Here is an 11,958-nt window from a genome sequence, read left to right as displayed (position 1 = left end):
AGGACCAAAGGAACATGTTCAAAGAATCAAATGGCCCAGGCTTAATCAGGCCTGAATCACAGACTTATTCTGTTCTCTTCAGACTGAAGTGAAGTAGTTAAAACCTATGCTAGGACACAAAGGGCACAGGACACAAAAGCACACACACATCACTTTTTAGCATTATGCCCGGTTTAAGAAAATCTGTGTTTGAAAGACGCAGCTTTATAGTTTGTGTGCTAATCCTACTGCCAGATGATGTAAAAGAGTCTGAGCACAATCTTTATGTTTTAGGCAAATGAAATGCTTGCGATGCTAGAGATGGATGGGTTAGTATCAGAGGTGTTACACCATTTCTCTGAGCTTTCTGAAGCCAGCACTGCCAAATGTTTAAAAAGGAAAACCAAGAGATATTAATATGATCATTATTAGGTTATCTGGCTTTGAAATTGTATATTAATAAAAAAAAAACCTGGAAAATGTATCAAAGTTATCCAACATGCAGATTTTTATTTGCAGCCATTTTGGTTCACATTGTAACTTTTTAAAATGATCTCCACACATCAACCCTAAAGAGCTGCCAGTTCCTCATCAGCATACCCATTGTTACTGTCCCATTATCAAATGAAGATGAATTACTTCTGCAAGTTTTAAATGGGAGAAATCATAAAGTACACATTTGCTATTCAAATAGTCTCAACATACCTGACACTTTTAATCACAGTTGACTTGTTTGTGCACAAGCAAGCTAGAATAGTTTACTGTCTTGCTGAGAACACTTCATTACATGGACAGGGAAAGCCTTGGAATCTCTCCAATAAATCAAGGAAGTTCTCTCTCCGTGTGTGTGTGTGTGTGTGTGTGTGTGTGTGTGTGTGTGTGTGTGTGTGTGTGTGTGTGTGTGTGTGTGTGTGTGTGTGTGTGGAGCGAGTTTCTCCCCTACGCGGTGTCTGTTTGACCTGAAACTTTTTTTGACTGCTTGCATATAGGTTGAGTGTGTGCATGCATTATTTTGGACTTATTTGGTGTTTTCATTTTATTTTGAGGGATAGACCAGAGAGGGAGGAGGGCCGTCTGAGCAGCTGCACTCACACTGATTTACTAGCAAAGCTCTCAAGTCTCACGCATTGGGCTTGAGACACATGCATTTCAACCTGATGTGAGTCACTGAGTGCGTGTATGCGTGCAACTAATGCACGTGCCTGTGTGTGAGTGAGCCCACGGAGGAGAGATCGATGGGTAGCGAGACACACACACACACACACACACACACACACACACACACCATGTTTCCTCTGGAAGTGAGAGTCACACACATGATTTACAGATTAAGTTATTCTCAGTCTGCTCGCTAAAGGCAGGCATACACTGTGCAATTTTTGGCCCATTTTTAGCCGATTTTCAACTCGGGGGACTATTTTTGGGATCGTGCGATTCTCTGCTAGATCGTGTGTCAGCATGTAGTATACATGGGGTCACGAGAAGCGATTAACACCTCACGACCAGCTCCCGATCAGCAATCATATGGTCGTAAGGAAATCAAACATGTTTGAAATCCAGTCACTCCTAGTGAGGGTATCTCACAGTACCACGGACCGGCTTACCGTAAACGCTCACACTGCGCATGCGGGAACACTGTAGGACCGCTGTAAAATTGATGGACTGTACTGCCCACGTCTGTCCAGCCAGCTCCTGGTCCATCACATCGCCGTCTTTTCTTTTTTAAAGCTCTTTTTGCTGAGATTTACGAGTGTCTCTCCACTTCTGGGTTTTTCAATATTCGTCTGTTTTAATGGCGGCGCTTCAGTGTTCTTCTTCTTCTTCTAATTTGTACGTTGCATTTCCAGAAACAAGACCCCGACGTGTCGTGTATAAAAGTACAGTGTGAGCAGTCAGATCGTGTCAGAGTGTCGGTCCGTACAGTGTGAGAACATGCATTGTGAGCTGCGCACATTCGGGATCTGCGCCTGAGTCGCACAGTTTGAGCTGGAGCTGAGTGCAACGATCGAAAAAATTAAAGATTAAGATTAAAGATTAAATTGGGGCTTTCGCCTTTAATTGGCCATGCAATGTTGTTACATACATGGAATTTGTCCTCTGCATTTAACCCATCCCTGAGGAGCAGTACAATCGTACAGTGTATCCCAGTACAGTGTATCCCAGCCTTTAGTTACATATGTTTGTATATTAATTATTAACCTTGGATGATAAGCACCCCTGCACTAAGAAATGTTAAATGCAAAATAAATAGTTAAATTTGTATGAATTCATGTGTTTTTTTTTATCAGATTCTACCTAAACCGCCGCATTGGTGCAAATGTTTATCATGTGCATGTCCCATAGAATTAAACCAGGGAAATCGCACACGCTATTTTACTTTGCACCCGCAAATATACCCCTTTATAACACTACAGAGTACTGAGTATGTACACCTCTTTGTACATCCAACCTTCAAACATACTCATTTGGCCATAATTGACAACTCTACTTAAGCTCCCACTATATGAATACATACTTCCAACAAGCACTGTACTAGTAATATTAAAGTGTCATCCTAATGCACTGGTGCCAATGACTGCATTAGAAGTTAATGAGAACTTTCCACTTTGATTTATTTAACTAATAAGTATTGATCAGCATCAATATTGCCTGGACTAAAAATCCAGCTGATGAACATTTTTGCTTGTTTTAGTTTGACTCATTTTGCCTCCAGAATTCCATTGAGTCTCACTTTACACAATCAGCCACAGCATCAGGACCACTGATGTAAGAGCGTGGGATATATTAAGCTGAGAGTGAACACTGTGTGCTCTGAGTGGATGTGTAACAATGATGAGCGAGAATTAAGGGCAAAGCAACTGGGTCAGTGCATCTCCAAAACTAAGTGAGTGGAAGAGTAAGAGAAAGAAAGATTGATGATGATGATGTGTGTGACGTCAGAGCGCCCCCATCACCACCATCTGGTCCCTATAGTAGACAAACACTAGCCAGCAGTTTGTGTGTGTGAGACACTGAGTAAATTTACCATCAGGAAGCCTCGAAGTAAACTCACTTAACTCTCATCGCCCATTATTGGCTTTATTTGTGGGTACAGTTTTTGAAAGTGTTTCAGAAATCCTCTAACTCAATAGCCTACAAAGTGGGTGTGGCCTGTGATGGACCGGTGTCCTGTCCTGTGTTATTCCTCATATTACCTTTGGAAGCCAAGCCTTGTTACCTAGAACAGAACAATGCTGGTATAGAAAATAAATACATGTTCTGCTCCAAACATGTGACTTATTTGTGAATTATAATCAAGTTTTGAAATATGAAGGATTGGTGCCAAGTTGCATTATCTTGTCCATCCGTCTTCAATACTTGCTTATCCTGATCACAGGTGCCCATTCAAGCCTAATCAGTGTACAAGGCAGGGTACACCCTGGAGAGGTTATAAGCCCCAACATTGATATAGTACTAGTAATATATGACAAAGCCTAATGAAATACAATACAGCACAATTAAAAAAAACAAGAGCAGTCAGGCAAACTTCTACCAAGAACCAACTATCCTCTTATTTGGATCAGTGATCCTTCCTGATCATTGTACCAATTGTGTAAGATCCAATACAGATTTGTCAATTACAAACCAAGATAAAGAGTTTGAATTACACTAATGATGGGAAATAGGGATTTCAGGGAATCCAGAACCAGTACATTGTTTGGAATCCCCTCCAAAAATCCAGTTTAAATAATAATAATAATAATAAGAATAATAATAATGGCTTGGCCTTATATAGAATATTTTTATGCGACTCAAAGCGTGTGACAGAAACCATTATTCATTCACACCAGTTATACTGGTGGTGATAAGCTACATTGTAGCCTGGGACTGACAAAAATGTGGCTGCCATTTCATGCCTCCAGCCCTTCTGACCTAGCCTGGCAATTAGCCACACCCACTTCCTTACTTTTTGCAAGAAAATCATCGCCTGTATTAAACATTCAATAATAGAAGGAGATTAGGATGGATTCCAGGCTACTTCAGACCAAGAACATAATTCATATGTGGCATTGAGGGTAAAGTGCCTTGCCCAAGAACACAACATCAATGACTGTGATAGAGAGATCAAAACTCCGACCCATGGGTTAGTAGACCAACCACTCGACCACTGATCCAAAGAACCTTTGACATTATCCTTCTAACAGTCAAACAAACAAACAAACAAACAAACAAACAAACAAACAAACAAACAAACAAACGCTAAGGAAAATATAAGCTCCTTGGCAAAACCAAAGGACTATAAATATTCCTAAATTACATTTTCCTTCATTAATGGACATTTTTGCATTGAATGATGACAAAAATCCACTTTATATCCACTATATAAAAATACTGTATATGCATCATTTGATGAAAAGAAATTAAAATATACTAAATGGAGAAAATTGAAGTCTTGATTGAAGATTGACACCTGTTGTAATTATTCAGATCCACACATTTATAGCACTTTTTAACAGATGTTGTGCTTCCCATCAGCCCTCTGCTGGAAATTTCTTTTTTTAAAAGCAGTTTTGTGTGACCCCAAAAATCTGGAGAGGCTCCTATGAGCTCTGACACGTTTTCACCATCCCCATTGGGAACTCACCACAACATGTTTGTGTGTGACGCTAATGATTATAAACTTGTCATCAGCAATGATTGACCATCTCAGTGTGTGCATACGTGTGTGTGTGTGTGTGTGTGTGTGTGTGTGTGTGTGTGTGTGTGTGTGTGTGTGTGTGTGTGTGTGAGTGTGTGCGTGCATGCGTGTCACCGTGGACTCTGGTCCACATGAGCATCTGCTGTCCTCCACTGCTCATCTCCCTGCTGTGTACTCCATTATCCCCTAGCACAGCGTGTATGTAGGCGCTGCGTGTGCCACATTAAGGTGATGAGTTTAATCATCAGTTGAGCCAATGGACTGCCCACCTCATGCCTACATGTAGTACTCTGTGTGTGTGTTTCAGGTAGGAGTTGGGTCTTAGTTCAGCTGCCTGGAACAGGACTGTCCGAGGTCTGGATTATTTGAGTTGGATAAAAAGATTCTTTGTGAGACAGCTCAGTGGTTCCATTGTTTCTTTATGTACGGTATTTACCTTTAAGGCGCCAGATCTGACTTGAATTACATTATAATATTTACTAGAATTAGGTTGTGTGTGTGTGTGGCTGCAAGGAGCGTATTTGTGTGCGCCCTGTTGTCAACACCAAGGATGTCCAACACAACGACCAACTTCTATGACAGGCCGCAGTCCTTCAGTATCTCTGATATTATTGTCATAGCAACCTATTTTCTTCTCAACCTCGCTGTTGGCATCTGGGTAAGATTTACAGCATGTGTGTAGTGTGTGTGTGTGTGTGTAAAAAGTGTATTTGTCAGTCCTCATGCAGGGTGAACAGGAACACTCTGAGTGGATACTTCCTGGCTGGGCGGAACATGGTCTGGTGGCCGGTGAGTTCATCTCATGTGATCTCTGCTTTCAGTGTCCATCTGTAATCAAATCAATCTTCTCTGTTGCCTACAGTTGGTTTTGTGTGGAAAAAGCAGATCTGCACACTTCGATTAATGGAAGAAATTTTAATTGACATACAGTTCAATACAAGTATTGGAACGTCAAGGTCAATTCCTTTGTTTTTGTTCTGAAGACATTAGGTTTTCAGATCAAAACTTGTATATGAGACAGAAGTTCAGATTCCAGCTTTGATTTCATGGTATTTACATCTAGATGTGTTCAACAGGATAGAGCACCTTTGGTTTGAACCCATCCACTGTTCAAGTGAGCAAAAGTATTGGAACAGACATTAAATTATCTTAAAGTGAATAACATTTCATATTTGGTGGCATAACCCTTACTTGCAATAACTGCATCAAGCCTGAGACTCATTGACTTCACCAGACAGTTGCATTGTTCATGTGAAATGCTTTTCCAGGCCTTTACTGCAGCGTCTCTCAGTTCTTGTTTGTTTCTGGGGGTTTCTCCCTTCAGTCTCCTCTTCAGGAGGTAAAATGCTCTATTGGGTTAAGGTCTGGTGATTGACTTGGCCAGTCTAAGACCTTCCACTTTTTCCCCCTGATGAAGTCCTTTGTTGTGCTGTCAGTGTGTTTTGGGTCATTGTCTTGTGGCATGATGAAGCTTCTCCCGATTAGTTTGGATGCAGAAAAAAAAAAAAAAAAAAAAAAAAAGTTTGGATGCAGATCTTTTCTCCATACTTTGGCCTTTCCATCACTTTGGTAGAGGTCCATCTTGGTCTCATCAGTCCATAAAACTTTGTTCCAAAACTTCTGTGGCTTATCTCTGTACTTCTTTGCAAAATGCAATTTAGCCTTCCAATTCTTTTTGCTGATGAGTGGTTTGCATCTTGTGGTATGTGCCCGACCTGTTCGATGTCAGTTGCTCAGTACACCAGTAGTTTCTTTCTTTTTCAGGACATTCCAAATTGTTGTATTGGCTATCCCCAATGTTTGTGCAATAGCTCTGATCAAGTTTCCCTCTTCTCTCAGCTTCAAAATGGTTTGCTTTTCTCCCATAGACAGCTCTCTGGTCTTCATCCCCAATCTTTATTTTTGGTAATAAATCTTGCCACGCTTCCCTTGCATACAGTAAACATCTCTTGTAGAAACTTAAAAAGGAAGAGACCAAATCTTGCACAATTGGAGCTTAATCCATTTTCCACAAAGCCATCTGTATGAAATAAAAGGTTTGTCAAAATGTACAATTAAAAAAAAAAAAAAATGAATAACATTAATGAATTCAATTGAAAGAGAAAACATTCTCAGGCCCTATGTATAGCTAGATTCATGAACTCTAAAACAGAGAAAATAACCTAAATTCAATGCTGTTTTGGCGCTGTGCATTATGTTTAATCTGAGTGGTCGGCTATGATGTGATGCATTTCATTGTTGTCTGACCATCACATTTTTTTTGGTTTCACAATGTCTGTTGATCATTTTAAAAGAAAAATAATAATTTACTCAGTAACGTTTGGGTGTCGAAATGTAATAATTACTTTACTTCTTTTAAAGCTTACTTACTTACTTACTACTAATTGCTGATTTAGAAATATAGTCAAAAAAGAACAAGTGCCCATAAAATCAACTCAATTATAGTAACGTAAGTACTTGTAATCTGTTACTTTCACCTCTGGTTTCTTTGCACCATAGATAGATAGATAGATAGATAGAAAGATTGAATAGATAGATAGATAGATAGATGATAGATAGATAGATAGATAGATAGATAGAAAGATAGATAGAAAGATTGAATAGATAGATAGATAGATAGATAGATAGATAGATAGATAGATGGATAGATAGATAGATGATAGATAGATAGATAGATAGAAAGATAGATACAGTAGAATGATAGATGATAGATAGATGGATAGATGGACAGATAGATGATAGATAGATAGATAGATAGATAGATAGATAGATAGATAGATAGATAGATAGATAGATAGATAGATAGATAGAAAGATAGATAGAAAGATTGAATAGATAGATAGATAGATAGATAGATAGATAGATAGATAGATAGATAGATAGATAGATAGATGGATAGATAGATAGATGATAGATAGATAGATAGATAGATAGATAGATAGAAAGATAGATAGAAAGATTGAATAGATAGATAGATAGATAGATAGATAGATAGATAAATAGATAGATAGATAGATGGATAGATAGATAGATGATAGATAGATAGATAGAAAGATAGATACAGTAGAATGATAGATGATAGATAGATGGATAGATGGATAGATGGACAGATAGATGATAGATAGATAGATAGATAGATAGATAGATAGATAGATAGATAGATAGATAGATAGATAGATAGATAGATACAGTAGAATGATAGATGATAGATAGATAGATAGATAGATGGATAGATAGATAGATGATAGATAGATAGATAGATAGATAGATAGATAGATAGATAGATAGATAGATAGATAGATAGATAGATAGATAGATAGATAGATAGATAGATAGATGGATAGATAGATAGATGATAGATAGATAGATAGATAGATAGAAAGATTGAATAGATAGATAGATAGATAGATAGATAGATAGATAGATAGATAGATAGATGGATAGATAGATAGATGATAGATAGATAGATAGATAGATAGATAGATAGATAGATAGATAGACAGATATACATTGATCATGAGGGAAATTCAAGGTATCCAGTAGCAGTATACATGCAGGACACATGACATTAGTTACAATAAACAGTAAACAATAAACAGCCGCTGTCCCCTCCTCCCATATATAATAAACCCAAAACAAGATTTAGAGGGCCCCCATATGACTAAGAATGAACACATAAACACAAATTAGAAAATTAAACCTGTACAGTTAAAAATGTGTGAGAAAGATATTAAATCGTCAATGCAGACATTAAGAGTGCAAATTATAAATGCAAATTATGGCATGTTTTTGGTCGTGAGTGCGTTGATCCGCTCCTGGCTACTGTTGGTATAAAAGAAAACCTATAGCAGCACAAATATATTGTAGGTGCATCTGTCAGTCACTGTTTGGCCATTTTTGTGTTGAATTTCTTGGACTGACATTGATTATCAAATAAAATGACATTAACACAACAACCCTACTGCACACTTTAGCTTGTGTTGCTAATTGAAAAACCTTGTGATTATGTTAAGTTTAATTCCTGTTTACTTATAGACTTTAGGCGTCCACGCTGTCACTACTGAATAAGGCCATAAATAAGGTCCGGACAACATGCTTTAGATGATGCTCAGCAAAATCAAGGGGTATAAAGGGAAGCAGACTATTCAGACTTCTGTCACACATTATAATGAAAAGACACAACATAAGACAGTGATTTTGGTGAGAGGTGCTGGTTTGGCCAGCCCCTCTTTGATGGTTGGACCAAACTTTTATTGCGCTGAGAACAGACGGCTGTGGGAAGCCAGTAAATAGTTTTTCACTTGTGCAAAGCCTTCATCATCAATGGGACCAATGCACGTATGAGAGTGTAAATACTTCTATGTTGAGATGCATGTTGACAAAGAAAATACTTCCCCCATCTCTGGCGTGCACAGATTGGATCATCTCTCTTTGCCAGTTCAGTGGGCTCGGGTCTGTTTATTGGACTGGCTGGGACTGGAGCTGCTGGAGGGATCGCTGTCACTGGTTTTGAATGGAATGTGAGCACAAAACACAAATAATTGATCATGTTGTATTTTCACTAGAGTATCGAATGAAGCGACGCAGCAATGCAAATATATTTATATATCATTATGTTTATTTAACTTTAAAAAGTAGAAACAACAAAGTAGAAACTTTTTTAAACAGCTGTCAAAGGCTGCAGACACCAGTCGGCAGCAGCTCACCTCTTTTAAATTGAATTCCTGTAACATGTGATGTAGAAAGCAGTAAATTGTGCGTAACAAACATCATGAATCAAAGTGCAGTGTCCTGTGTGTGGTCAGATTACAGTTTGACCTCTGTGTAATCTGTGTCCCTTCCTTCTTCCCCTCAGGCTACCTATGTGCTGCTAGCTCTGGCCTGGATATTCGTGCCAGTGTACATTTCCTCAGGGGTTAGTTCATTCACATCAACACTTACACTCTTACTCACACACATACAGTAAATATGGGTGTGTGCCTGCAGGTCAAGGCTGGTTATGCAGGTAAGTTTGGGTGCCAAGATATATTTCCCCAACAAAGGTTTCCTCCCATGTAAATTCCCCAATTGGGTGCAGCGTCTAAAAAAGCCATAAATGCAGTAATTACTTTTAAAAGCTATATTTGTACAAAACACGTGGAAGGTGTGAATGTCGCCATCAGCGACCAGGTCACACTGGCCTTTTAACTTCAGTGTGACTTTGTTGTGGTTGTCACTGCTGCATCATGCTGAGTTACGCTAACAACCACCCGACCACCACCCCCATGATGACATTATCTGCTGCACTGTATATATATATATATTTATATTTATCCTTTATTCTCTATCGATCCTTTATTTATCCCTCATCCTTTATATTTATCATTATTATTATTATTGTTGCTGGGTTGTTCTTTGTTTTTTTTTTGTTTTGTACACCAACTACCAAGACAAATTCCTTGTACTGTCCTTAAAACTGTACATGGCCATTAAAACATTTCTGATTCTGAACTTGTGTTGCATTGTGTTCAGATCGTGACTATGCCAGAATACCTGGGACGACGTTTTGGGGGAGAGAGGATTCGGACGTACCTCACCGTCCTCTCGCTGCTGTTGTCGGTCTTCACAAAAATATCAGTATGATTATGTTTAAGACACTGAACTTATCAGATATATCTCAAAGGAGCTTCTGCTGACAGACGTCTGGTACTCTCTGCAGACGGATCTGTATTCTGGAGCTCTGTTTGTTCAGGTGTGCTTGGGATGGAACCTTTACCTGTCCACTGTGCTGATGCTGGTGGTCACTGCTCTCTACACGATAGCAGGTAACAGCCACATGAAAGTCTTTAGTGTCCTGCAAGCGCTCTATAAACAGCAGGGCATTTGCGCTCTCAGAGTGCTTTTGCTTTACATTCCAATTGAGTTAAAAAGTTCATACCCAGAGTAAGTACACAAGTGTGTCCAGAGTTTGAGTAAAAAAAAATAAATACTTGTATCGTTATCCCGAGCCCATTAGCATCCATCATATCATGAACTTAACAACTCGTCCCTCCAATACTAAAGATCCAACTCAGCCACTATCATGAAACGTTGTTCTGATAGACCAAAGCAGATGTTTCTGTCTGAAAGTCTTACACCCTCTTCTGTTCAGGTGGTCTTGCTGCAGTTATCTACACAGACACTCTCCAGACATTCATCATGATTGTTGGTGCTATCATTTTGACAATTACTGGTGTGTAAACTCGATTCGAAGTTAACCATCAGAAAGTGTAGTCGTTTAATTTTGATGTGATTTGTCGTATGATCTTGTCCAGCATTCAACAAAATTGGTGGCTACCACAACCTAGAACGTGTGTACAGCATAGCAGTCCCCAGCAAGATTATTCCCAACAGTACATGCCACCTGCCGAGAGAAGACGCCATGCACTTATTCAGAGATGCCGTCACTGGAGACCTGCCATGGCCCGGTATGACTCTAGGACTCACCATACTGGCAACATGGTACTGGTGCACCGATCAGGTACAGCTGACGTTTACACGCACAAATCAAAAAGGGATATATTTTGTTTTTAAAAAGCAAAGTATTGACCTTAAAATTCATCTAAACACTTTCTCAATTCTTCAGGCAATTGCCTTGATGTTTAACCCTCGTTCCTGATAAATGTTTAACTTATTTTGCTGCTGAGAACCATGCATACTGCCATGCTTCAGATAATCTTTTTTACAGCAGGATTGCCAGCTACCTCCAACAAAAACAATTGCTGACACGAGGAACATCTTTATTTGAAGATATCCTTATCAAGTTAGAAAATGTAAGCAGTGCCGTTAGTCTCAAATCTCCTTTAGGACACTGTTCTTCTGGGAGAGCAGCTTTACAAATGATCGTTGACCCTGTTTTGTGCCTTCCAACAGTTTTTGTTGCATAAGACAACAGCGGTGCTTTCCAAACTTTTAGTGAGCCAAGACACACCTACTTTCCAAAAAACTCACAAACTGTCACATGGCAGCATGTTTGTACACAGTGTCACTGTCACCGTCTGACATGAAAAAGTATATGATTACCCTGCTTGAGGACATTGAAGACAGGGATTAAAATAACATGCAGAATAAATGCAGTAATGCCACATGGCACACTTGATTTCTCACAACATGCTAGTTGACCTGGGACTCTGGCACATACTGGTGATGCACCAAATATTTGAGTGCACTTTTGGTTTTAGGCCAAATCACTTTTCTCACCAAAACAGGATGTTGTAAAGACACAAGCAAACATTGAGGACAGCGCGCACACTTGTCTGGAAACGGACCATCATGTCCACAGA

At 39.1% G+C, this 11,958-nt stretch overlaps 1 protein-coding gene across 1 annotated transcript in view; it reads left to right on the top strand.

The window, feature by feature from the left end:
* The first annotated feature begins 4,976 nt into the window (after window positions 1-4,976).
* Window positions 4,977-11,958, top strand: part of slc5a10 (solute carrier family 5 member 10) — a 40,681-nt gene continuing 33,699 nt past the window's right edge. The window contains exons 1-8 of the mRNA XM_028459279.1: window positions 4,977-5,315; window positions 5,375-5,446; window positions 9,073-9,177; window positions 9,513-9,572; window positions 10,169-10,273; window positions 10,356-10,461; window positions 10,788-10,868; window positions 10,951-11,156. Of these exons, the coding sequence (XP_028315080.1) occupies window positions 5,208-5,315; window positions 5,375-5,446; window positions 9,073-9,177; window positions 9,513-9,572; window positions 10,169-10,273; window positions 10,356-10,461; window positions 10,788-10,868; window positions 10,951-11,156 (843 nt within the window). The 5' untranslated portion in view covers window positions 4,977-5,207. The remainder of the gene's footprint in view (window positions 5,316-5,374; window positions 5,447-9,072; window positions 9,178-9,512; window positions 9,573-10,168; window positions 10,274-10,355; window positions 10,462-10,787; window positions 10,869-10,950; window positions 11,157-11,958) is intronic.

This window comes from Gouania willdenowi, chromosome 1 (assembly GCF_900634775.1).
Source record: "Gouania willdenowi chromosome 1, fGouWil2.1, whole genome shotgun sequence".
Classification (NCBI taxonomy): domain Eukaryota; kingdom Metazoa; phylum Chordata; class Actinopteri; order Blenniiformes; family Gobiesocidae; genus Gouania; species Gouania willdenowi.
The sequence above is the reverse complement of the archived record's forward strand: the minus strand, read 5'-3'. Positions and strand labels throughout refer to the sequence as shown.